General features: G+C 38.5%; 1 protein-coding gene across 1 annotated transcript in view; it reads right to left on the bottom strand.

Moving 5' to 3' along the window:
- The window catches only part of VPS35L (VPS35 endosomal protein sorting factor like), a 51,450-nt gene extending 25,469 nt beyond the window's left edge, over nucleotides 1-25,981 (bottom strand). The window contains exons 1-23 of the mRNA XM_071571217.1: nucleotides 25,915-25,981; nucleotides 22,553-22,652; nucleotides 21,437-21,604; nucleotides 20,998-21,120; nucleotides 20,627-20,651; nucleotides 19,574-19,650; nucleotides 18,755-18,883; nucleotides 15,673-15,757; nucleotides 14,671-14,730; nucleotides 12,423-12,519; nucleotides 11,990-12,037; nucleotides 10,932-11,025; nucleotides 10,360-10,437; nucleotides 9,861-9,983; nucleotides 9,109-9,155; nucleotides 6,962-7,073; nucleotides 6,639-6,755; nucleotides 6,160-6,213; nucleotides 5,680-5,760; nucleotides 4,788-4,850; nucleotides 3,640-3,725; nucleotides 2,546-2,626; nucleotides 173-236 (exon numbers count right to left, since the gene is read on the bottom strand). Of these exons, the coding sequence (XP_071427318.1) occupies nucleotides 173-236; nucleotides 2,546-2,626; nucleotides 3,640-3,725; nucleotides 4,788-4,850; nucleotides 5,680-5,760; nucleotides 6,160-6,213; nucleotides 6,639-6,755; nucleotides 6,962-7,073; nucleotides 9,109-9,155; nucleotides 9,861-9,983; nucleotides 10,360-10,437; nucleotides 10,932-11,025; nucleotides 11,990-12,037; nucleotides 12,423-12,519; nucleotides 14,671-14,730; nucleotides 15,673-15,757; nucleotides 18,755-18,883; nucleotides 19,574-19,650; nucleotides 20,627-20,651; nucleotides 20,998-21,120; nucleotides 21,437-21,604; nucleotides 22,553-22,652; nucleotides 25,915-25,958 (1,956 nt within the window). The 5' untranslated portion in view covers nucleotides 25,959-25,981. The remainder of the gene's footprint in view (nucleotides 1-172; nucleotides 237-2,545; nucleotides 2,627-3,639; nucleotides 3,726-4,787; nucleotides 4,851-5,679; nucleotides 5,761-6,159; nucleotides 6,214-6,638; nucleotides 6,756-6,961; nucleotides 7,074-9,108; nucleotides 9,156-9,860; nucleotides 9,984-10,359; nucleotides 10,438-10,931; nucleotides 11,026-11,989; nucleotides 12,038-12,422; nucleotides 12,520-14,670; nucleotides 14,731-15,672; nucleotides 15,758-18,754; nucleotides 18,884-19,573; nucleotides 19,651-20,626; nucleotides 20,652-20,997; nucleotides 21,121-21,436; nucleotides 21,605-22,552; nucleotides 22,653-25,914) is intronic.
- Between the last annotated feature and the right edge of the window lie 642 nt (nucleotides 25,982-26,623).

The raw sequence follows: 26,623 nt of genomic DNA, 5'->3' as shown, positions 1-26,623 counted from the left end.
ACACTGTGTGACATTTCCCTTGTCTCTAAAATGCCCTGGTTGGGGTTCTCAGTGGTCTCAGGCAGGTCAGACATGGGCTCTGATTCAGCCACACAGACACAAGTTCCTCCCGGGGATCTCAGGAAAGTCAGAGCTCCAAGGGAAACCAAACAGTGCAACAATTGTCACTCACCATTTTTATGAACCCATTTATCAGAGCTGCTAACATTCTTTTCTCATCCTCAAGAGTTAGTGCACTACAAGAGAAAATTTATACGGTCAATTTTAGAATATTACTTATTACTATAAAGGTTCAAATTATGCATAATATGTTGTATAACATTAAGTACTAAAATAATTTTAAAATAAATATGACCAAGTCAACCATGCACCAAGCTAAATTCTAGACTTTAAAAAAAAGAAAAAATTGCTAAGAGTGTCTTTAGATCTACAGAAGCTCAGATTTGGGCCTGAGGAGAAGGACACTAAGCTGATGTTCTTTAGCAAACAAATGGCTTCAGTCTTGTATTGCAACATGAGGACTTGAGTAGGAACTAACTGCAAAAACCTAAAGAAAGTAGTAAATCTATTTTTAGAGGAAAGTTATCTTTTTTAAGGGGCAATGATTTTAAAACAAACTTTCAATAGTATATGTCACAGTGTATTTATTTTAGAAACAACATTAGCTTATCATTTTGTTTCGGGGTTTTGTTGTTTGAAGTTTTTTTGTTTTAACTAACCTTGCCTCAGAATTTAAAAAATAATTAACTTCACCTTGCTACAGTGCTGTTCTTTTGATGTTTTAGTAAACTGATATGTAAAAAGGAGTTTCTTTTCAAGATTCTCATAGATACCTATTCTATAGCAAGAGTCCAAAATCTGATTTGAAACAAATTTGTATCACATATAAATCCAGTAAGTCAAACCTATTTCACTGAAAACGGTTGAATGAAAAGTTAAATTACAATTAACTAATACAATTTAATCCTCTTACTATTATATACTTGGCTCCAGCTTTGACCTTTGGCATATCAGTTACCAATTTCCAACTCAGACACCAGATGGGAAGAGAACAATAGTTTTATTATACAAATTCAGTAAGGGAGGAAAGAAAACCTCAGCATGATTAGCTCATTAGTGCATTGCCAGTCAAAAGAGTCAACTGATGGGCTCTGAAAGGCTCAGAAGGCTCGTAATGAGATCTCCAGGTCAGTGATAGGTTTCCAGTTCAGTTCTGAACCAGACCCCCACCAGCCTACAGGCTGTTCTCCTCCAACAGCTGTGACAGGGGCAGCGAGCCCCACACAATGGGCTGGGAGTTTCCTGAACCAGGATGCAAAATAGATGCAGGAGTTACTTAAAGATAGCTGGAATTTATGATGATTTACCAACTGAACAAGCTGGCAATGTACACCATCTCAACTAAAGGAACTGCTGGTTTAAGGGATTTTAAAAATCCCAGAAAGCCATGAAATTCTTTTGGCAAAATGTCAAGAGGAAGTACCAAATAGGGATTGCCATAAACTGTTTTATTTTTTTTCCTTAATAAGCCATTTTAGGTACAATATATTTGTCCTACTTAAAGACTGAAGTGGCTTTTAGTGTAACATACAGCCAAATAAGGTGCTCTGACCCAAATAAAGCACTTTAGCTGGTATAAATTTGCATTACCTGCCAAATCTGACTACTTTATTGGCAATAAATCTTGCATTCATGGGCTATCAAGGCTGAAAAAGTTCTGAGTTCCTTTGCAGTATCTGCCATACTATGAGGCTCTGAGCTCAGAGTGCCAAAAGAAACTGCCCTTACAATTCACCCCAAACCAGAATTAAAAAGAGGACATTTGTGCTCCTGAGAGCACCATTATTCTGGCTCTATTTTCAATCGGACAAAGATTTGGATATGATCTTTGCACATTACCTACAAACCACAACATTTTCCACACTGTACAATGGCTACTGAAACAGTGAGGATGCAACAGGGCACACAGGATCTCTAACAACCTCAGCTCTCAAAGCCAAGGGGAAAAGAGGAAGATTTAGGGGAATGAGACAGTTCAAGAGTTTCTCCTTGGTTGTAGCTTCCCCTACTAAAGTTCCTAGAGGTCTTCCAGATATCCTTTTAAAGATTTCACACCCTTTTGTAATGGCTGAAAATAGTGGCCCAAAAAAGGGTATGATTGAGAACAGTAATCTATGCTTTAATAGCTACATATTCACTTGAATATGTAAGAAAGAGCTTATTATTCACTATAACTTTGAGATTACATTGGTTTCACTCTCAAAATATTTTTAAGATTGGATTGTATAGTGTCTCTGCTTCACTAGAAAACACTACAAAACCATTGCTATTTTCCTTTTAAAATTCTGCTTCAGTATTTAAAATGCATCAGCATTTTAAATTAAAGAGCTAATGGTACATGCTGCCACTTCAGTGCACAGCTCTTCCCTCACCACTAATTGGATTCATGTCTTAATTCACCTTGAAACAAACAGCCTCAGAAACAGAAACTACACCAGGCAGCCAAACTTTGCACAAATGAGTTATTAGTATAAGTTAATCTTACTTCACAGAATCATGCATCGTCTTACAGATATGCAGAAGAGCATTGAGTATAACAGGATCCTTTGTTGATTCCTGCTGATGCCTAGAAAGTGTTTCAGAAAAAGTGATGAAAAATCCTGCTCTGTCAAAATGAAAAACAGTGACTAGAATAACACCAATTTAATGCATAATTCCCATCACCAACACTGTATGACACTACACAGGTTTGCTATTCATTGGTGAACCAACAGAACTTCAAAGATCATGTGGTTAATAGACGCACAATTCCAGCAAATGCCAGTCAAGAAATATTATGTTAATCCACAGAGCTGCCCTGCCAAGCCACTGAATCTGACTCCTTAAGGGACATAACAAGCCAGACATGTGATACATTGAGGCAATCTAAGAACATCAAAACAAAGCAATCCTCCATCTACCAAGATGTAATGTAATTTCTCAGCTACTCAGGGAGAGCCAGGAAGGATAAATGTCATGCTTAGGTAGAGGCACACGTGCAGTGCAGCTCCACTAAGGTGATTAAGGGGCCACAGCATCTCTCATATGAGCAAAGGCCAAGAGAGCTGGGCCTGTGTACCCAAGGGAGAGGAGGCTCAGGGGGCTCAGCACTGAATACAAATACCTGAAGGGAAGGAGAAAATGAAAAAAATGTTTCAAGGAATCTGTGAGTTATTTGAAAAGGGCTGTTTGATTTCTACAATATTGGCAGATATTTTCATTTCCAAAGCTCATTTTCAACTATGGCAATACTCCATTACACCAAGGCAACAGTTCTGTGCTATGACAGCAACTGGAATGTGAAATAAATTTCAGAAACCAACAAAGGCAACACCAATTAAAAAAAGCTCAGAGAACAACTATTCTGTTAACACACAGCAAGTCAGCATCAATATAATTACTTCAGTTTCATCTTCCTTTGTGAACAGTCAAACAGTCCAGTAATAGATTAGCAAAACTGACACTTCTCTCTTTTCTTTCCCATAGCCTGGAACACCTTCACAAGCTAAAGGGACTCTATACTGACTCTTGTCCAGCCATCTTTCAGTTAAGTTTCTCAGAGCCTCTCGAGTGCATTTCACCTCAGTAGTCTCCACTTACTTAATAAAAGATTCCATGATGCACTTGCAAACCTCCACTCTCACACTTTCCTTCTGGAACATATCCAGAAATGGCAAGAATTTCTCCTGAAAGTACAAACACATAAATGAGTAAAATTAAGTATGTTACAAACAACACACTAAAACAATCAAAATTTTGTACAAGTTTTATAAGCATAGCTATTTAGGTAAAACTAATTTAATCTATTTTGAAGACAGTAATTAATCTTTAAGGATGAAAAAGTGGAATTAATGGAAAAGGACCAATGGCTGAAAGGTGTATCAATTTATTGACTGCAGAGATCCAGAACAGAACACAAAATACAGAACTGTTAGAATCAAATGTTGCACTATTTTTTAAAAAGCAATCAAATGCTTCAAAGCGGTTAAGATTATGACAGATTCAGAGATTTATGGAAACAAAGGGTAAAATATTAAAAACAATTAAAACAATCTATACATCAGCAACGACTTTGCATGTATCCAAGGCAAGTTATGAAGGTCTAAGACACTCAAGTTTTCTTCAAAACTAATGGTTTGGGGTGTTAAGATACTAAGATACTTAGCTGGTGTATCATCTCAAGAATATAGTGAGGGCAAGATTTTCAAAATCATCAAAGCAATTTGAGAACAAGACTTGACTCCAAATCCACAGCATCAGTATTCAATTTTACTCTGCAACTGGTTTCTGTACTTTGACACATTTTGTTTCTATTTTTCTACCTAACATTCAGTCTCTGACCTCTCTGAGTTTGACTTTGTTTCAGTGACAAATGTAAGCCCTAAGCCAGGGCACATTAAGTATATATCCTAACACAGAAAGAGCTATCAGCAACTACAGGAACACACACACATACTCAAAGAAATGGTATTTTATCTTGCACTGATTGTCACTTATGCCATAGTAACAAACTCAGAGAATCTAAAAGCCTAATGAAAAAACTATAGGAAATTGGAATTGGAATAATGAATATTTAAGTACAACCAGCAGAAAGCTCCCAAAATATTTCTGCACTTACCTACAAGACAAAAAGTCCTCCCAATTTGTGAACTTCTAAACAATCTAAATATCCCAGTCAGCTAAACTCTCTTGCAAAAACAGAGCAAATTAGTTCTTCTTAAAAATTTATTAAACAGGGTATCACTTACCACCGAGAAAAGCAGAGAGAAGTCATAGATATAGGTAATAACTTTCTGAATAATTGACTGCAGCTAAAGGGGAATAAAAAAAGGGGTGACATTAGTGTAACACAAGTTCATTTAAGACTATCCAGAGACTCTTCTTCTCTAGTTATTCACAGAAAATTGTTTTGAAAGATGCTTCAAGCATTCATCAATGTAATTTCTTCCCAGAAAGTAGGATAAACTACAGCTATGCTGCTCCTACATGCTTTTCCAACATGCCCCTCAGAACCCCCATGAACAGAGGCTGACCAGCCTGCCCAGGCTTTATTGGTTCTTTACGTTTCATAGTTAGGCAGATTTTTTTCAATTTAGAGTCTGCATGTCCTCTGGGTCTCTGCACTAAAATCCCCAACCAATGAAACAAACAAAAAACCCCAAACCAGTTTGTTAAATCTTCTTCTGCAGGCACTTCCATCTACCCTTCAAGTAAACCAGAAAAACCTTCTTCAACTAATTCATATCTCATCTAACATTTGTTCTCAAGAACTGCACACAATAATTCACTTAACCCTTAACAATTCCAAGCAGAGATGGATTATTTTATGTTTTACTTCTGTTTAAACAGCCTACCATGATTGCTAATTCCCTTCAGCAAACACCACTGTTGAACTATTGCTTTTTCTAAATACATAAATCATTCAGGTTTAGCATTTCTCAGAAACAAAAGATTGATGTGCAGGTAAAAAAAAGAGGAATAAATTACAGCATTACAGTGTTTCAAAAGACTTCTCAAATTACAGCTAGTGTTTAAAAATAATTATTTTGCGGCAAGATTCATCAGTAATGTTTAAGAATTAATTTCATATAAGAAAATGCCCACCAGATTTTTACAGATTTGATGAAATAAATCCTTTACCTGTGGGTAAGCATCTTCAAATGCTCGATCAGGAGTCATGTGTTTGATAACATCAGCCAAAACCGTATTGACCTCTCGCTTCTGTGTAGCAAAAACCAAGGTTACAAAATACAGCAATGAAATCAGCACATAAATCAAGTCACTGAACATCAGTTGAGTTGGATAATTTATTTCCATTTGGCAGTTAAGCCAGGAACTTTAGCCATAGCTCCAGTAAATCCTTACTTAAACTGGTCCATCTGCCATTAAAACAAAAGCATAAGAAATATGCAGTGCTGTGGAACAGTGGAGCTTCAAAGCTCCATCTTTTGCCCCCATCAATCTCTCATGAAAGGAAAGGTATTTTTTCATTCACTGCTGAAATCCTACACACTCATATTGAATAGTCAAAGCTAACTCCAATTTTAATACCAAACTGCTAATACAGCCACTTAGTCTATCAGAAAAACTTCAAAGAAAACAAAAGTAATTTTCACTTACTGTAAAATGTCTGCATGTGTACTCCACCCACACTTCAGCACAGTTGATATAATCCTAGAAATACATGTGTCTTGTGAGTACCAATATTTACAGGAGGCTATGAGCAATACATTTGCAAAAATTACACTTAAAAGAATTAACTCCTGAGGTCTGACTCATGCAGACCTAAAGATGCAGAACTCAAGTTGCTTATGTAGAATTATGTTATGTAGAATTAAGCCATGCTTAAGTAGAGCTAAGAAAAGCAGGGATCATATAAAGATATAACCAGTCACCATAATTACATTAAGCCATGCTTAGGTAGAGCTAAGAAAAGCAGAGATTGTATAAAGATATAACCAGTCACCATAATTTTTTGCAACTGTGTGTATCCAGAAAAGCTAAACAATGCCATGCTATGCACCTGCTTATTGAACAACTGGATACAATTTTGCCCTAAACACAGAATCAGTAGTGAAATAGAATGGACAATAACTCACCTGTGGGTTCTTCAGCTTTGTTATAACCTTCCAGGCTTCATTTAGTATTTGAAGGCGATCATTTTCAGGAGGATCAGCCAATGCCAAGTTTAATCCCAAGGAACGGAAGAGAAGATGCTGGAAGTTAATGAGAAATTGTAAATGACAAGCAGGAAATGCATGTCCACCCAACAGTGCTCCAGCAGCCACACTGTGCAGCAAGAGTTTCAGATCAAACCACCTTTTATTCAAATGACATGCAAGTCATGTAGGCAACTAAGAGCACAAAGAACTCTTGTCAGACAAAGAAAAGCAGTTGTTACAAATTGCATACAAAAAGTTACCTTTGGGAACCCAGACTCATCACACTCTTTAATCATGGCAATGAAGTCCATCGACCTGGCAGCGATAAATTCTGCCCTGAACGCCGACATGACTGAATTCAACAGCAAAGCACTGCAATGAGCACAGCGCAGATCAATACAGCTCAACATCAACTACAATTTGGTTGTCCCTGCATTTACATTAATCTAAACTTCCTAGACTAACAACTGTCCAGCATCTATTATAAAGGAAAAGAGATAAGAAAGAAAAATGCCTTACACATCCAGTTTGCATGGATGAAGATTCATAGTGAATAAACAAAACATTAAGCCACCAGATAAGGAAAAGGCAACCAAACCTGTAGAATATTTGTTCCACACAGGTGTTTTTGAAGTCATCATTTTTGCAGAAATTTACTAAAAAGATCAAGCAAACCAGGAGTAGATGATATAGCTAAAAACTTCATCTGTTCTTTTACTAAATTTCAGAAGAATCCCCATGGAAAGTTTTTCTCACTGAATTGAATTATACAAGCATTATAAAAGCCACATTTCTAGCAGCTGCATTGTTAGAATTAAAATAAATCCAAACAGTGATAAGTGGCAATGACATATTTAGCCAGTTATGATTAATCATTCAGACACATATTTGTGTTACTACGAAGCCAAAGTCACCAGTGGAAGAGTGAACTCACTGTGTTACTGTAACACTCAGTTCACTCAGCCATGAGTTTGCTCAGAAGCTTCCTCATAAAACACTCTGCCCTTCACTAGTAGACAGTTTGAATACAGGGCAGTTTACCTTGAAATACTATGGAGCACTTAAGACAGCCCAGCACCCTCTGTGTTTCTGCCTGAGCATCAGTGATCCCACCACAATTTGGCTGGAATTTGCATTTTACCATTAGACAAGTACTTCCAGTTCACTGGGTATGTGCTTTGCAAAACAGAGAACAGGCTGCCACTTTTCACTTAGATGGCTGCAATGGAGCTCATGGAACATACTGAGATTATTTGAAGATTTATATACTGATGCTTCTTGCTTTGTAATATCCTGACAATCTTGAGAAGAAAAAAACCCCACAGAAATCCACTTTAAAGAAAAGTACTGTGATTGTCTAAACTGGATGATTCAGCTTCCCAATCAAACAGATATCCCAAAATATTACTTTAAAAAACCCTTGTTATACTCAACATTTTGTCTTTCCTTCAAAAAGCAAACAGGAAAAAGAGGAGGCACCTAGCCCATCTTTACAGTGAGAAATGATAAAAGTTGATTTTAAAATAAGTTTCTACAAAACAAATCAACACCTATACAAAACTATTAGTACACCAGAGTACGTGAATTATTTTTATCTGCAGTATAAACTCTGATACAACACCACCTTCAGATCACATTTTTAACATCACACTTCTCCCCCAGACTCCTTAGATCAGTCACAGAATTCTGGTATTCCTCATCTAAGTAATTAACATATTTTAGTTCTTCAGCCACTGCACAATTGGACTATACAAAGTACATCAGAAAAAGAATAGGTAGCTGAAAACTTTCACAGAACTCAGCCCACCTATCCAATAAACTGAACAGAAAGTAGCCCATCAGCAGGCCAAACTGCATTCACAGAAACTTGTAAGTACATTCAAAACTTTCAGATCAGATCATCTTCCTGAACTAATTACTCAAGGTGATTAGCCTGCACACCAACTTCTAGGAGACATTTGGGATACTTATTTTAGTGCTGAAAAAGCAGTCACCTAAATATTACCATCTTCCAAAGGCTGCCGGCTGCTTTACAGCTTCCCTTGCTAGATGCACATATGGGCTGACTGTAGCCAGTGGAGGAGAGGGGGAAGAAAACACAGAAAAATGAAGCGCAACCAGGAATCAGAGACAGGGCTGATGGAGAACACATTACAAGTTCTAAATTTTGGCTTAGGAGCCAGAATGCAGCAACCAGTTTAAACTAATTAACTTTTGTTCTACAAGCAATCTACCATATTTTAGAATTCATCTCTGGAAAACAGATGTTCATAATCATGATTTAGTAAGCTGCTGGGAGAATGAAAGCTATACTATGCAACCAAACTGTTTCCAAAAGAAGGAGAGAGAATTTTATTATGGGGACTCCGGGGTACTCATTACAGACTCTGCACTGTGCAACACTTACTTGTTCCCCAGTTTTTTGCATCTCTCCATCATCTCAGTAAGCAGAACCTAGAAAAATTACTTATTAAAATTAGCAATTAGAGATTTTGCAAATAAATTCAGGTTTAATTACTGTAGCAAAGTCTACTAAAAGGTGTTTTAATTACCTCCCCAATATATTCCAATAATCCTGTCTTATCCTACATTTACACCACAAGAAAACAACCCTGTAGTACAACATAAAACACACTCTGGACTAGGTACAGTGGCATTTTAATCAAACCCACCATTTTACCGAAGTCAAATTTGCAATCCTTCAGCCAGGCCATTACTCCAAGTAATCACTATTTGCCAGCCAGGTCAGTTATCTCTGGCAGGGGAGATAAAAATTATGAACTCTGCCAAAGTGCAAACCAGACTGACCGAGATTAAAACAGCCTATTCACAATGTTAAGCAATTACAAAGCTGCAGTTTACTCAAATCATTTTTATATCTGTATGACAGAAGAAACTAACGAATTCAAGAAATAAAGATTAAACTAGCTAAAGGACAGCAAGGAACAAACAGTGCTTATGAACTTGAAGTGGCCAAACTTGAGCTCTGTGGAAGCAAACAGTCTTCCTGTACAGAAGACAGAATCAGACAGTCCTATCTGGGCTCTTTATACTCACTTTCACACTCATGTAAGAACTGACTGAGGGGTTTTTAACAGGCAAAATTAATTCTTCACCACAGCACTTCCTTTAGTATTAAGTATTACCCTGCACACTTACTTCTGGAGCATGGTATGCAATACACTGCAGAATCCAGTCTATGGCAGGAGAATACAGGGTCAAATACAAAGGCATCTCCACACACTGCCCCACCAACTGGTTCTGAACTGTATCCCCGTGTATCTGTCGAAACAAAGGATAAAAACAATGTTGCTGTGAAAAGGTATTTAATGGGAGATATGATAAACTGGACAAAGTTTGTGTATGACTGGAAACGACAACAGACAATACCACAGAGATACACACATTTCTGTAGCATTCCTTGCATGCTGGAAAAAAAAAGATCAAGCTCATAACAAATGTTATTCAACTCTGAAAACATGCAAAATAGAGCAGTTTCAAGTTATCAGAATATATGTAAAATTTTCCACACTGTATCTGGACACAGGAACACCCCTAAATCTGGATTTAAGAACTTAAAAGGTTTTTTAAAGGTATGTGGCAGTTTGGCTAAGGGGTGTATTTATCTGATTTTGCAAATAAAACCCTATTTGCTTACTTGTTTAAATGTTAGAAGAAAGTCAAAAAAATTTTTGTTCAGGCTTTCTTTGAGTTGTGGTGCCACTTCCATCCCAACCTGTATTAAAAGAGAAAGATTTTATCTGTATCTTATTCTCCTTCAACTGCAAGAAAAATGCCTTTTCTGAAGGAATACACCCAAGTCACACATATCAGATTAACAAAGACCATTGAATCACATGCTTTTGACTGATTATTTCCTTGCTTACTATGAGAGACATGTCCACTAACAAGCACCCTGTGGTGTATTTAAACATGGTTCTCCAAGTATGTGTAAGTAGTGAGGAAATCAGTGTCTACCCCAGTGTACTGCAACAATCTATTGTATGGAGAGTGCCTATAGCAGTGCATAAAATTACTCTTACTTATTCTAATCACTGAAAGAAAGATTCCCCATTCTTAAAACAGAACAACAATTTTTTTGTTTGTTTGTCAGAAGGAAGAGACAGGCTGCTGACTCCTTCAGATAAAGGCAGTAGTTACAAGAAGCAGTGGCAGCACCAGCTGCAGTAAATCTTTGATACAGAGGGGAAGAGTTAAAGGACAGCCTACCCTGCATAGATATGCTCGTGCATAGACTGCAACCAGTGGATCTCCAATTCCTCTAATCATAGATGTCAACCGTGGGAGACATTCCGAAATCCCCCTGTTGAGGTTTTTCAGAAATGAAAATGAGCTTTAACAGTCAATAACAGAATTATATCACCTACAGGTAAGTTCAGTAGCTGCCTTGTAGGTTAATAATTGAGCATGAGTTATAGAAACACCTATCAAAAAAAAAACTTGATTTCATAAGTAAAATTTTACACATGCAGTAATATATATTGTATATTCAAATTGCAGTATTTGCTATTATGAGACAAATACAACTACAAAGCTTCTCCTCTAGTCTGGAGGAACAGCAGAGCTTTGGAAAGGCTGTTAACACAACGTGAGGAAAGCAGCTGCTTAAAGCAGAACTGGCAGAACTCCTTGCATGTCTCATTTTCCCAAAGGTCCTTTTTGACAGAGCTGTACCAGTGCCTGGAGATGAGGCCCATCAATTCCAGTAAAAGAACTGCTTTTTAGGGATAATAAAGTTGTCACTAGAGTAGCAATTTGGCTTACAACATTCATTTCAAAGTATAACTGAAGAAGGACAATTATATGGAAAGGAACATTTTCTGCTCAGCAGCTGACACTGTTTGGCAACACATTCAGCTTATACCAAGGTTTTTAAAAGATAATGTCTCTGCCAATATGGCATATCAATATTTTCCTTTCAGTTTTCTACACTATCTTTGCCACACTCCTCATCTCAACAATCTTCCTTCCTCCTTCACCATCTGAAGCCACTGGTTTTCAATTTGCACTGGGATTTGTGACATCCTGATATCACATTTATACAGACATTCCAAAACTGAGAGCATGATTGTATTTCAATTATATCACAGTTCAACTTGAAGTTTTCCATGGTATTCTCATTAAAGCTTCAAAACTTCTCAGTACTGCTTCTTCTCAGTGACCCAATCCACCATTAGTCACAGAACCTGCATGCTCAATTCCTTTAATTAGCTCCTAAGCCCAAGTCTGCCTGTTCACTTCCTTCCCACACTTAACATTATTCTTACGTTTTGGACAGGAACTTATTGCATTTCAGTATTGCTGCTTCCACGTAACTAAATTGAAGTCAAGTTAAGGAACAAAACTAAGATGCACACCATTGATAAACATGAAACAAATATATAGCAAATACACATCAAACTATTTCAAGGCCTTCTGTAATTGATCTCACTACACCTGCTGATTTATCTACAAGATTTTGTTTCAAAATTTTTCATATATCATCTCTATTTTATTGCTGCCCAGAACCAATAATCAAACACTCAGTTGACTATGAAACATGACTCAAAAGCACATTCAAAACATACAGCCTGAAACAAAGAAAACATCCAGTGTAAACATCAGATACTGTGGGTTTTATTGAAACAAACATGTTCATTTATGAAAAAGTCTATGAAAACCCCACAGATACACTCTGAGAGTGTCATTTGACAAGGATACAATCTGGGAATGAGTTCTCTTATTGAAGCAATCTTGAAAAACCAGTTTAAGCAAGTTTCTTTAGCTGTATCATTAACACTTTCTGGAGAAAAGTTATCTGTGGGGAAAAAACAGAACGCAGAAATAGTTACATTCATTCTGAAAACAATTTACTTTTCATTCTAGGTTTAAAACTCTGTTCTCTTTCCAATCAACAAGACATTAGGTGCACCCTAATAAACTAGGCAATACATTTGCTTCTCAGCTCTCTTAAGCAGCAGTCAGAACTGAGTACACAGCAAGAAGGAGTAACAGAGCTTCCATCTTCTACTAAGTAACATTTCAGAAGCTGAAGTCAAGCACTCAAAGCTGATCGCAGACCTGCCACTGAGAAATCCAACCTCTTCCTCTGTTTTCCCAAAAGCAGAAATTGTAAATAAAGAAAATACAGGGAATTGTAACAAATGCATGTATTTATACATCTGTAACCAATGCATACATATAGAAGAGATTTAACCAATTCTTTATTTTAGAAGGCTAATATAGTTTTTAAACAATACTATTACAAGAAGTAGGAAGTGCTAAACACTGAGAGAACACTTGTTTTCATACACTGAACAGCAGTGCAGCTCTCTCCCTGTGGGCTCTCAGACTATTTGTGTCAGGTGCCAGCAGGGAAAAGCTGCCACCTCAGGATGGAACAGATGGGTTGGGGGACAGTGCTCAGGTCAGGCAGGCATGAAGTGGGGCATGGCTTTCTCTGGATTGCCTGGAACAGAAGGCAGAATTGGCTTCTTGGGATCAACTCAGCTCTGAGGCAAGATGGTTGGGATGGATGTGTCCCCCTTCTCTCAGTGACAAAGCTGCATAAGCAGCTTCTGCTGTAAATGTCTCCTTATAAACTCACTGTGAAACAGTTTAAAATACCAGTGCTCTCCCACCCCTGCCCCAGAGGGTGAGAACCTCCTGCTCCACAAGAAAGTTTCCAACTTCCAACTTCCAAGATGACAGAAGCCACATGTGAGATGCTGACTGAGTACAGGAAGATGTTCTTTCTTATCTAGGACCTCAGGAGTTCTCATATAACTTTGTTTCACTTGGTTTCCAAGGAACAAGCTTGGAGATCGGGCCTGAAATACCCAGAGGTTCACACTGCCATGCACAGACAGCACAGCAGGGACTTTCCTTCTCCCTCCCACTTTTAGAGCTGCTTGGGAAGTTCCCATCAGCAATGCCTCCAGCAGCTGGTCAGCTGCAGTACGAGCTCAGCTCTCCAGAATGGAGGTAACTGTGCCCAGAAGTCTTGATGTGCTATGGGAACTGTCTGCCTTCATCAATGCTTGTAAGAACAATTTGTCAAATCTGCAATAACCAAATCTTATCTTATTTTCTGTAAGTTTATTTCAAATTTCAATACTTGTTTGCTTGAAGCTTCTGGCTCAAAACCTATGGATTTAACTGCAAACTAATGGTACTGTTGCTTTGCCAGCCGCAGAGTAAGAATGTTTCGTATTTCAAGGATGTGGACTTAATGCACTCCAAATTGCAAGGAAATGCCTGTATTTTCATGGAATGATTCAAAGTCTTGCTAAAGAGGTTCTTCCACATACATTTGTACTGTAAATGTCAAATTAGATCTCTACACTGTGTTGGAACTTCAACTGACAAAACAAGAAGGGCCCAAGTCAGAAAGATCAGGCTAAATGCAGCCTGCAGCTTCTTCCAACATTCTTCCCTAATTAAAGCAAAACTATCAAGTTTCCAATGTAGCTACAAAATCATCTACGTAGCAAAAACTGAGACTCTCAGCTTTGTTAACTTGTACCATTAACTTTAAACTACTAAAATACAGTACTTTGAGAAAAGAGCATATGCTATGAGGAAAAAAAAAAGATCTTCCTTCACCTAATTAGGCCATTCATGTTTAATTCTCCCTCTCACTAACAAATTCCGTATCAAAGAACTTAGACATCATTCTTTGAGATTCTGAGTCTCAGAAAAACCCAGCCTGTGATTAGGAACATCAGAGCCACAAGCACATTTTATTACACCTTAGGGATATTTTCACAGTTAAATGTCAACTTGCATGAACACTGTGAATAGTGGAATGTCTAAGCAATGGATTTTACTCTGTAAAAAATAAAAATTACTATATTCAAATTAGAACTTTTTCCACAGGAGATACAGCAGCAAGTCTTGTTTAACCTTCCTCAAGTTAGTTCTAACATGATTTTCTCCTGGAGTACAGTGGAAACAAACACAAAGTTACCTGGCAGAGAGCCACGGTTATCCACACACATGGACAGAATTCTTTCATACACTAGTTTCCCTGGTTAAAAAAAATAAAAACAATTCATAACAAATTAACAAACTGTAGAACACAAAATGTTGGTACAAAGGTTCCCTCCAACATACAGTGAAAGTAGCTGGAGAAAACTTCCTAGAACACTGACATTATGCTGCCCTCTAGTGAGGTGAAATGTTCAGTATGATTTCAGCACTTCTCACATTATAAAAACAATTCTCTGGCTCCCTTGAGTGCAGAGGTAACACACGGGTCAGATTTCCCCCAGGCCAGGAAAGGCCAGCTGGTGTCCTGACTTTGCTGAGTTTGGGTATTATGTTCTCTCCAGCAACTCTCAGTAAGTAGGAAAGAGAACAGAGGAAGCAAGACCTGAAAAAACAATTGGATCTATGTCATAGCATATCCTGCTAACATCAAAATACCCTTCAACTTTGAATGCCACTGTAAATCTTCTCCACAACATGGCAGAAAAACAAGAGAATCGCGTGAAATGGATGACAATTTCACTTAAAGGTTTAAAAATACATTAAGAAATTCAGCAATTACATTCTGATCACTTCATAGTCCCTATTCAGCAAAAGAAAATCTTCTGACTTCTATTCTTCAAATATAATGAACTATTGAGTCAAGAGGCTGCCAAAACCCAAATATTTTCATAATAACAGTGTGGTTTAAATTTAAAAATGCAGAGATCATGATTTTTCCCAAGGTTTTGTTCTAGATATTCACTAACACATAAAGCACAGAACTAGAAAATGAAACATTTTCATTTTAAAGACTTTGCTCTTAAGAGTTTTTTAACAATTATGTACCATGTTTACATCACTGGTGTCCAAATGTTTGTGTTGGATATATTCCATGTGTAAAACTGAAAGCCCTTTTTGGATAACTTTGATGATTTCTAACATTACAAAAAAATTTAATCTTATTAATGATTATGTAATGTCTGGCACAGTAGATACTTACCAAAAGTATCAAGGATATCTGTAATTAAAACAAATTTACTTGGATAAAACTGGATTACAGTTGTGTCTGAAAGAAGCTTAGAACACTAGAAAGAGAAAAAAAACACAGAAACACTTTTAGAGGCCAGTGCAAGTTTGTGTTTTTACTCCAGAAAGGTAGAACAGGTTAATATCCACAGATGGAAAGAACCAACATGAACTATCAAGCCAAAAGCACAAGAACCTCTAACATAACACACCATGGTGCTCTCTCTGTATTTTTCAGGTTATTCCTCATTTCCAAAGACAGTCACAGATCTGGTTTTCCTTTATTAAGATAATCTACAATACAAAATTTCAGCTGACCATGCAGATCTGTGCATTTGTTCAGACAAGACAAATTCTCTCACAGAAGCAGCATTAAAAAGCACTTCTTCTCTAAATCAACTTTTTAAAGGGCATTTTTCAGTTTCTCAACATCCATATCAAACACAAAATTTATTACAGACTAAATTGAAGAAACAATTTTAAAAGTGTAGTTAATGAGCTTTTGAACACCTGTCTGCAGCTCACATAACTAGTTCAAACATTTTGGAAACAGACAGCTGATTCACAGTCAGCTCTAGAGAGGAATCTGTAAGGAATCACCCCCTGGAACCCAACCTGATCCCAACCCAACCTGATCCCAGCATTTGGACTACAGTGGTGGCTGCAACAGTCACATCTGAGAATGTATTGCCCACCCAGTTCTACTATCACTGGATGTCAAGGCCGGGAAGGAACATGTCCATTTATGATATGAATTCAAATACACACTAAGGAATTAAGATATTTTTAAGATATTTAATTAAGATATACTTTGTTTTCCAAGACTAAACTGGAGTCAAAAACTTTGGCAGAACTTTACTCAGGAAAAAAACAGCCTCTACCTGAAGAAAACAGGCAAATGACTGACTGGGGAGAGAAATCCATCTCCTCCTGCTTGAGTCAAATGTGGCCTCAAGTCCTTTCTGGTTTCTAAGACTGACAATACTCTCTGTGATCAGCCCCTTCTCTCTCCTTCATCAGGAGATAGTTCTTCAATCTCAGTGGAATAAATAAAGCTCAAGTTTTCATCCCATTTCAAAAATATAGGAAGTAATTTGACACTCCCCAAGACTGCTTTGTTTAAGTAAGAAAATCATAACATTTGAATATGCTTAAACAAGGGGCACACTTCCTGTTTTTGCTTTATTCATCAGGTTAACTTAAGAGTGCACCAGAAAGACAGGTAAGAGCATTCACATCCTACAACCAAAGCAGAATCCTCCCTGCTGCTGGTAAGTCAGTCACCTTCAAAGAAAGGTAATTCAGTAGCTGTTTAGGACCTACACATACCATGAGCACTTAAATATCACTTTTCTTAGAGCTCACATACATAATCAACTTCCTTCAGCTTACTCTAAGTAGCTTAGCTTACCCCATCGTGACTAGTAAAGTATCTTGTAAAAAGGCACTTGAGGAATCACAGAATCAAAGAATCCTTCAGGTTGGAAAAGACCTTCAAGATTGTTGAGTCCAATCCTTAATCCAGTACTGCCAAGGCCACCAGTAAACAATGTCCCCAAGTGCCACATTTACAGATCTTTTAAATACCTCCAAGGATGGTGATGCCACCACTGCCCTGGGCAGCCTGTTCCAATGCTTGAGAACCCTCTAGGTGAAGGTACAGCCTGTCCAGATCACCCTGCAGAGCCTTCCTACCCTCAAGCAGGTCAACACTTCCATCCAACTTAGTGTCATCTGCAAATGTGCTGAGGGTGCACTTAATCCCCTGGTCCAGATCACTGATGAACATATAAACTGAACTGATCACAGTCCTGATACCCTGGAGAACACAACTGGTGACCAGCCTCAAAATACCTATTTCATTCTTAGCCAGTTGTTCAATTCATGGGGAGCATCTGCAGCATTAGGGGCTAAGTGAACAACACACTGACAGCACCTGAGCAGAGATAAATATATTCAATTTTGGTACCACCCTCCTACAAGGAATCAGTGAATCCCATCTCAGAAAAATTGTTTGTGAACCATTTGTAAAAGAACTTGTTAAAGTATTAATGCAAAGATTATCACTGCACATCACACCCTGTGTATATCAATATATATATAATATATACCCATATTAAAGCACTGTACAGTATATCCCTGACCCTTTTCTTCTCATCCAAAGACAACATTCACACTTCACAATCCTATATATTGATTTTTTTAAAAATAACAATAATAGTGCTGATTTCATAGTGTTGCAATAGAACATTAGTCACCCTAGGTCACATATAATTGTTTGATCTCACTTCATTAACATTTCATTTCCTTTTTGGTCTGAAATTACTGCAAACAGTTTTCACAAGTGTATCCAGAATGGCAAAACAAAAAAACTTGACTTTATATAACCCCACTAGATGACTATCAGCATTACATCAGTTTTACAGCTTTTAAGGATGTCATTATCTCCCCTGTCCTCTGCTGCACTCTGCCTCTGGCCTTTTTGAAAGGCCAAGCCAAACAAAAGAGCATTTAATTGTCCTATTTCCCCTTGTCCTCCTCAAAGCCCATCACCCCAAATGACCCAGAGAAAGACTGTGGGCAAGTTTTAAAAAAACAAACCAAGAAATAAAAATTCCATACTCACACCTTTAAAAATCTGGAGCTATTTTCTGTACCTTGCTAATGTCCTAAATCACATTATTCAATTGCCTTAGTAAGTCTGGATGGGTAAAACGCTGCTGTTCAAAAAGCCATTCTGGGGTGGCTGGAAAGAGCTGATATCCCTACATGTCATTTATTCTAACTATCCTTAGGCAGGTAAAACTTCCACACCTCTCATTTGGTGACTCTTTATCAAGAATTCCATCCCATGTAGCCTAATCAAAATCAATACATAACAACAAAGCTGAAAATCTAACTATTGTCAGAAGTCATAAAATTCTGAAAGAAATGTGTTTCAGTGAAGAACAAAAGGAAATAGTAGAAAATTAATAGAAACCCCTCTTTTCCTAAGAAGGAAATTGGACAAGTCATATCACCAATCTCACTGTATAGAACAAAACTGTAAAACTGACCTGGATGACTATTTTCAGAGCTTTTACTTTCTGATCAGAGGACCAAGCATCCTTTAAAGACTGGTTCAGTTCTTCAATTCGGTTCATGTAATCCTGCTGAGTCAAATTCAGCAGCTCTTTCTGTGACCCCTGCCAAGAAAACACAAACTACTCAACAGGAGTGGGAGGGAAGGAAGGCAAGTGCCACTATTAGAGTCAAATCACCCTGTTATGGGAGGGAATCCCACAAAATTATTACAACTTCCCTAATTTTCAATTCTTACCTTTGCACCATCGATGCTGCAGGTGTTTGGCACAGGAATGCATCACAACTGCTTTAGTTTTCAAGAGACACACATGCTGGCACCCAACATTTTCTCCTCAGAAACAGCTGGACTGTTTCAGTGGAATTCTACTCATGGTATAATTAGTGCACTAACACTACACAAGGACACTTGCACTTATTTAGAGCCAACATCAGAGAGAAATGAAATGTTTTGCCAGTAGCATCCTAAGAAATTTGGTGACAGCAGAAAAGATCTGGCTATGATTCAGAAAGAAAAAAACCATGTTCACCTCATGCTCAGTACCAGAGCACTCTTGTGACCTGTTTTCCTGAAGATTTTAAAGACTTTATAAAGAGATTATCTATCAAAAATAAACTAGTTAAACACTGAAAGCAGAAATAATTGTTTAAGCTTTAGAACCAAACTGACACAGGAACAAAGTGACTAAAAACGCATTTAGAAAAATATCAGAAGGTTTCACAAAACGTTTTTATTACACAAATTTCTTTCACTGTTATAAAGGTGCTGTAATTTGATCAGAAAACTTTCTCACCTCTTCCAGATCATCCAGTTCTTCTAACCTTGTTCTCACTTTTTCAGAAACTGCTGAACCAGTACTTGCAGCTTTTCCTGTAAAGAAACTTAAACATGTAATTCTTTAACATTTAAACACTGGGACTTCTAAAGAGAAACAAACTTGGAGGAGCTTGACTCAGATAACTAGTCAGCTTCTGTGATGGAAGACAAGTGGTTTGACTCATGTAGTGAGAATTCCTGAAAACACACATTCAAACATACCTACAGTGCATTCACTTTGAAGAGGGAAGTTTTACTGGTATGAATCACTAAATATATAGAACCATAGGATGATTTAGAATAGGAAAGAACTTCAGATGTTTGTGGCCAACTCTCCTCCTCAAAGCAGGTCCAACTCTGAAGTTATGCCAGGTTGCAAAGGGCTATATCCAGTTGGTTTATTGACATATAGGGATGGAGATGTCACACTCTCCCTCCACATTCAGTTGCGGTGTTTGAGGTTTCTCATTGCAAAAACATCTATTTTTGCAGAAGCTGAAAAGCTGCATATTTACTCATATACAAAAATCCTGATTTACTATGCAATCAGCTAGGACTACTTAGCCCAGATTTGCTTTGCTAGAAAACATGATAAAATATTTAACACTTGGTTCTTTTTTGAACACCCAGCATACAGCTAAAATCATTTCACTTTCATGTAAAGAGAATAACCAAACAAGTTCCCAAAGGACTTGCTTGTCTTCCTTCCAGTTAGCAGAGGATAGACAAATATGATACTCAACACATGTTTCCACACTTTAAATGGAAGAAAGGCTTAAACTACAGTGGCAGGGAGTGAAATAACCACAAATTCATTAGTCAACAGGAATATAGACAAGGTGGTTGGGTGGCTTGTTTTCAATAATTATTTTAAGTAAAAATCCAGAAGTCTTATCAACAAAAGAGCATAAACACAACCAAATGTCAGAACAGGGGAGGAAGGAAAACACATTTCAACAATTCTTGACAACAAACCTGTCACTGCACCCAACCTCAAGCAAACTCAGTTACTGTAAAAGAAAGTGCTTACCCTTTTCAGATCCCATGTAGAGATTCTGTGAGGAAACAGAAAAAGCAGATTTTTCAGCAGTACTCACTAGCATTCCAAAACACATACAGTAAATACACTGCCAGTTAAACCTCTGATCATTTAGAAGTAGACATAAAAACAAGAGTAATTTCTATTGCTACAAAAGGACAAAGTGATGGCTTCTAAATATCAAAAAACTTGGACTCAGCTCCAAAACAATCTTTGTGAGAGCTCATGGTACAACTTTCTGCAACATTAAAACTCAAATTCAGAGGACCAGTATTTACTAATGAAATAATTACAAAACAGTAACATCCAAAATCCAATAAAGGTCTAGTAGAAATAAATAAAATGGAGAAACTGCCACTTACAATAGAGAGCTTCTCTGTTGTTGTGTATCTAGCAAGGATTTCACCACGTTTGCTTGACCATGGCTCAAAGTCACTGCCAACTGCTGAGCTGTCATCTTTATCCCGTTTCCTTCTTGTACCATCCTATGAGGGGAGTACAAGTTACTGCAAATGCTAAAAACAAATCTGGAAAAAGAAAAGAAGGCTCATAAAAGTCAACTTCATGTTTCAAGTGCTAGCTGGTCCTTTCAAAAGTTACAGTATTAAAAGAAAAATCCATATTTAAACAAATAAGTCAACATAGGTAAAAAAAAAGAATATTCTATTAATATAGTGTTTTCCTTGTTGAATTAACCTGGTGAGACAAATATATTTTACCCATGGTTGGCTTTATGGTTTTGCCTTGTTTTCTGGGTTTTTTTTTATTTTATTTAGTTGAAATAACTGCCTCTGGTGTTACCATGGTAGCTGTAGCAGTCACAGGATCTGCAGCTGCTGCAAATAATGACAAGGGATCGGTGCCATCCAATACACTGCTCAGTGGATCCATCACAGAACTGGAAGAAGAAGAGGAGGTAGAAGAAGTACTTTCTTTCCGGTTCATTTTCTTGGTCTTGGATTCAGTAACCTAAAAGAAAAGTGCAAAATTACTAAACAAAAAGTGTTTCCTTTCCTCCCTTTTCTTTAATAAATCACCAAAATATGTGCTACACAAGATGTGCTGTTGCAACAAAAGCAAGGACAAATCAAACCCTTTAGAGTGAGCACCAGCATTTAAACTGCAGCACCTCCTTTTCCCCTGAATCTGGAGGCACCAACTCTTCAATAGCATTTCCATTACTTTTTCTTTACTTCCAATTCTACATCTACAGAACTACAAGAACAAACACTAAATTTCTTTCTGGTACCCCTCCTCTATTTTATTATGTTCATCCCTCCTCTCCAACCACTTCCCTGCCATTTGATTTCCTCTACCAGTTTCACCTTGACTTTTCCTGTACAACACTCAAGCCTGGAACATCAAATCTGTTCTTAAGGCCACTGTCTTATCTCCCTCTCGACCTTCCTGAGCAGAAGCTCCTGCCCATTTATCATTCATTACTGGATGACTATAATCTCTTTGAAGCTGGATTTTTTTTGAAGCTCCACATCTTTAAAAGCCCCTTATACATTAAAGAAATGATAAATGTTTTAAAGCACACAGCTGACTGGAAGTTAACCCAAAACCAAATCGTACATCAAGCAATTATGCAGGTTATTTGTAATGCAATAATTTGATTTTAAATGCTTATCCATTATTCAGCATTTAATGCAACCAAGAAAACCCACAAGCTGGAGTGCTATATTTGTCAAAAGGAGAATGGTTTTGACACATAAAAGCACCAGCAAATTTCTGTAAAGGACAAACAGAATAAACGTTGATGCCTCTAAAAGAACAGGCCTCTAACATAGAAACCAACTGCACAAGGACGACCACCGAGTTCAAAGCCTTTTAATTTTAAAGGAATAAAAGTAAAAAGAGGAACACAATCAGTTTTAATTCACATTCATTTTCCAAAAGCACAAAAGAACTCACTGTAATGGGTTTCAGTGGATGGTAATCACCAAAATCCAAGGGTACAGATTCCAGTTTGCACACTTCAGATTCTGAGACATAGTTTCTTGATCTTGCATGCCTTAAAAAGCAAGAGGAAAGTTTACATGCATATAAATAATCACATACTAAGAGAGAATCATGGCCTGTGTCCATAAAGATGCTTAGGTACAAAAACAAATGGATGTTGAAAAATAAGTAAAGAGCAGCTAATTGCTCTCTCCTGTTTCATTCAGGATCCTCAGAATGTTTATAGTACACACCAGCACCTCAGCTGAATGAGTAAAACCAGTGGATACACAAAGAATTCTTTAATCAGACTCCTAATATAAATAAACACCACTTCCCTCCCATAATACACATATTTCCCACAAAAACCAATCCAAACTTTCAAATAATTATTTTCCTACTCAGAGACCTATCTCATTAGGAAGAATTTCAGCAGGGTCAAGCAGTCAGGTCTTCCACAGATGCCATGTATCCCAAAAAACCCAGTTTCATTTAAAAAATAATTAGGAAATAGATTGTTTATGATTGTGCTACTCCAAGGAGAAACTTTGACATCTACTGTCATAGAGGAGGAGAGCAAGAGTCCAGTGAAATCTACATGCTTATTGCTTTTATTTTCTTGATCTCCAGTTTCTTCTCTTTTTGCTATTGTCCCATGTTTCAATGACTCTTCTTGCCCTCTTTCTTCATGAGTTAAGCAGCATTTCAGTGAAAAACCTTTCAAACTCTTTCTGGCTACCTAATTGTAACATTTCTCTTACTGCTGACAGCTCACACAGCACACCACCCCCAGCCAAAAACAAGAGCACTCTAATTAGAGTGTAAGTGCACTGGCAAGTGCACACAGCTAATACACATGTGGGAGGTAACAAGAGCTGTTCATCCTGCAAATAAGTCTTTAAAAAGTACATTTACAATGTGGCTATTCAAGTGATAAGACAGCTTGTAACACAGCTAATATGGGAGACAAGTTCAAGCTTGCTCTGGCCTTATGTTGTGCTTACTCTCCAGGGAAAGGAGATCAAGCATTCCTTTCTCAGCCAAACCAGTGCAGTCAACTTCCAAGAGAATATAAAACTAAGACTGGCCCAGCTGGAGTTTCATGTCCCGTCCACGGTGCAGGATACACTCCTGCTTCGGGGGCTGCTCTAACAGTGGGTTGCAATCTTTTTCACACACGAGCATCACTGCAACTGTCACACTCTGTGCCTGTGCCTGTGCCTGAAACCTTTTCCTCTCCTCCTGGTACACAATCTTTTTTCCTGAAACTGCTGGACCTTCTCCTCACCCTGAGGCCACTGAAGCTCTTCCAGCACCAACAGAGGTGGCTCCCTCACCCTCCAGGCTCAGCACAGGGCCAGCCCCTGCCCAGCAGAACGAGCCTCACTCCACACCTCCCTGACACGGGACAAAACACCCACCCGGACACAGCACTTATCCCAAGGCAAGGGCTTCAAAAAGCTGACAGGGAGCAGAGACAAGCCAGGCACAGAAAATGCAGAAGAGCCTCTTTACAATATTGGACATATATTGATATTGGTAATACAATGAGGCACAGCTATAATTATCTGTGTATTAAACATAAACCCTAAACAGGGTCTCTAAATATTTACATAAAGCTGTTATAAAAATGCATTGTAGCCCTTAGCTTTAAATTGTTTCATATACTTGTCAATTCTTTTTACTACCCTAACAAACACCACATTAACACAATTCTTCAGCACTAATAGGTGCTATTTTTTAACTCATATGCAGACTGATGAATATGAAAACAACTAACATACAAAACACCTTTTCAGCATCCAATAATTGTTCCAAATAGCTAGAGTTCTGCTAAACCCTGTAGCAGGATAGTACCTTCAATATTACAGAGTATGATGGAAGCATCTAACTCTGGTTCATTATTTCTTCATGGCCACTTCTGCACCAGTGTTACCAGACCTACTTACTGCCCTGTTACCTCATTGCTGTACTATGTAAAAATCAATTTTTCAGCATCCCTACTGCTCTGCTTTGTTCTGCTCTATTTTCCTTCTTGCTAGAAATCCAAAAGCTGCAGGCAAATTATTCCTTTCTGTTTCTGCAAATCACTGACCACACACTGACTCCACCAAAATCACTGCACTCAAAGAAGTACCAACAGTTCCAACAGGCAGCTGATGTGTTAGTGTTGTCTCACACCCTCAAATCTTCATAGCTACATAAATTCAAGTTTTAAAGTACTTTATATCCCAGTAAATTAATTTTAAAAGCATTGCTCTGATGCTTTTATAAAACTCAATTGGTTTCATTGCAATGACATTTAAATACACCAATTATTTGCACTTTTTATTAACCATGAAAGTTTGCTCACACAATAACATGAAAGACTAAGCCAGGTCATTTTCAGCATGACAATGTATAAATGGGGAAAACTAAGAGCAAGAAGGTGCCAATAACTGGCTCTAATTGTTGAATATTACTTTTCTTGATTCCTCAATAAGCTTGAGTTCTAGTCTGCTCAGGAATATAACACATCAGCCACACCAAAACCTGGAAGCCAGATATATTCAATGTGTTAAAAGCACAATAGCCTCAGGAGAGCGAGTCTTTCACAAACAGAAAATCAGGTTATTTGTAATCAAGAAAGTCCGAAGAAAAATTAACATATTTTCCTTTTGTCCGTCAGGGTGCCTGTTTTATTCTTATTTTTCACAACAAACATCAGACTGTGAGTTATCCTGAACAGTGTTCTCAGCTGTTCACCACCTCTTCCTGCAGTAACACTGCACATTGCTGGCATTGCCTCTTCAGTCTCTAAGCGGCGCCGACTTCTAAGAGCCTGTCAAAGATAACTAGCCGGGGCTGATGTGTTGGTAACGCTGAATTCACTGCCGGAGTCCCCTGTCCCAGCGGGGCAGCGCGGCCGCAGTGCCGGCTCCGGGCAGGACACGCTCCAGGACCACACTCGGGGCAGTGCCCGCGGCCCTCGGGGCCTGTCCTCTTATTTGAGGGGCAAACAGAGCACAGGCCGTGCCCTCCCGCCCGGCTCAGCCTCCGCCCCCCAGCACAGCTCAGTGTGACCCACCGTGTCACGAACCCGCCCTGTACTGGGGGTTTCCCAGCGCGCCGAACCGCGCTCTGCCATCCCCCCCGCCCCGACCCGCGGGCACAGCGGCCGCCCCAGCCCCGCCGCCCTCGCTTGACAGCGAGCTTCCCCCGCTGAGGAAGCTCAGCCACGCGGCAGGGAGGGTGGCGGAGCACGGCGGCTGCCCTCGCCCTCCCGCAGGGCCCCGCAGCCCCTCCGCGCCCGCCGCCAGAGAGCGGGACAGGCACCCCCGGCCCCGTCGTCTCACCAGGGGAACGCCGCCATCTTGCGCCCGTCACGTGACGCCGCCATTTCCCGCCCCGCCCTCAGCGCGGGAAGCGCCTGAGGGGGCGCCGGAAAAAAAGGGACAGAAGGGCAGTTCTTGGTAAAGGTTTGAAGTTTATTGTGCAGAATGCTTTAAGTAAAAAGCAAGACAGGTGAAAAAAAAATGAAATAAAGTATAAAAATAAATAGACTTTTGGAATGGTATCACAATTTCCACACAAAATAAAAAGATAAATATGTATAAATACAAAACATCATGTACAAAAACAAATTCTGGCACTTGTCAAGAGAAAGGCCTCATGAAAATTAAAAAAAAAATCCTTGTGCTACAATGCTTTATTACACACTGGAAGCATGCTTAAAGACAAAGAAGTTTAGATGTGAAACCCAAACAGAAAGCAAACATTCATTTCTACCAACACACTAAACCTACCTGCGCATCGCCATAGTATCTATGCTAATAATAAATACAGCACATAAAACACCCTGTAAAAACACCAATCCTATCTCAACAGCACCTTTTGTCTCCTACCACACAAGTTACTCTTGTCGTGGTAAATGTTTCCCCTCCTGTGGTGTTTGTCCCTCCCATGGAGGACAGAGAAACCAAAGCAGGTTTGGTGCCCACAGGGTCAGCCTTGGGCATTTCTGCGTGACAGTCGAGATGCTGCAGCACCGCAGCGTTGTGTGAG

This window comes from Pithys albifrons, chromosome 16 (genome assembly GCF_047495875.1).
Source record: "Pithys albifrons albifrons isolate INPA30051 chromosome 16, PitAlb_v1, whole genome shotgun sequence".
In the NCBI taxonomy this organism is placed as follows: domain Eukaryota; kingdom Metazoa; phylum Chordata; class Aves; order Passeriformes; family Thamnophilidae; genus Pithys; species Pithys albifrons.
The sequence above is the reverse complement of the archived record's forward strand: the minus strand, read 5'-3'. Positions and strand labels throughout refer to the sequence as shown.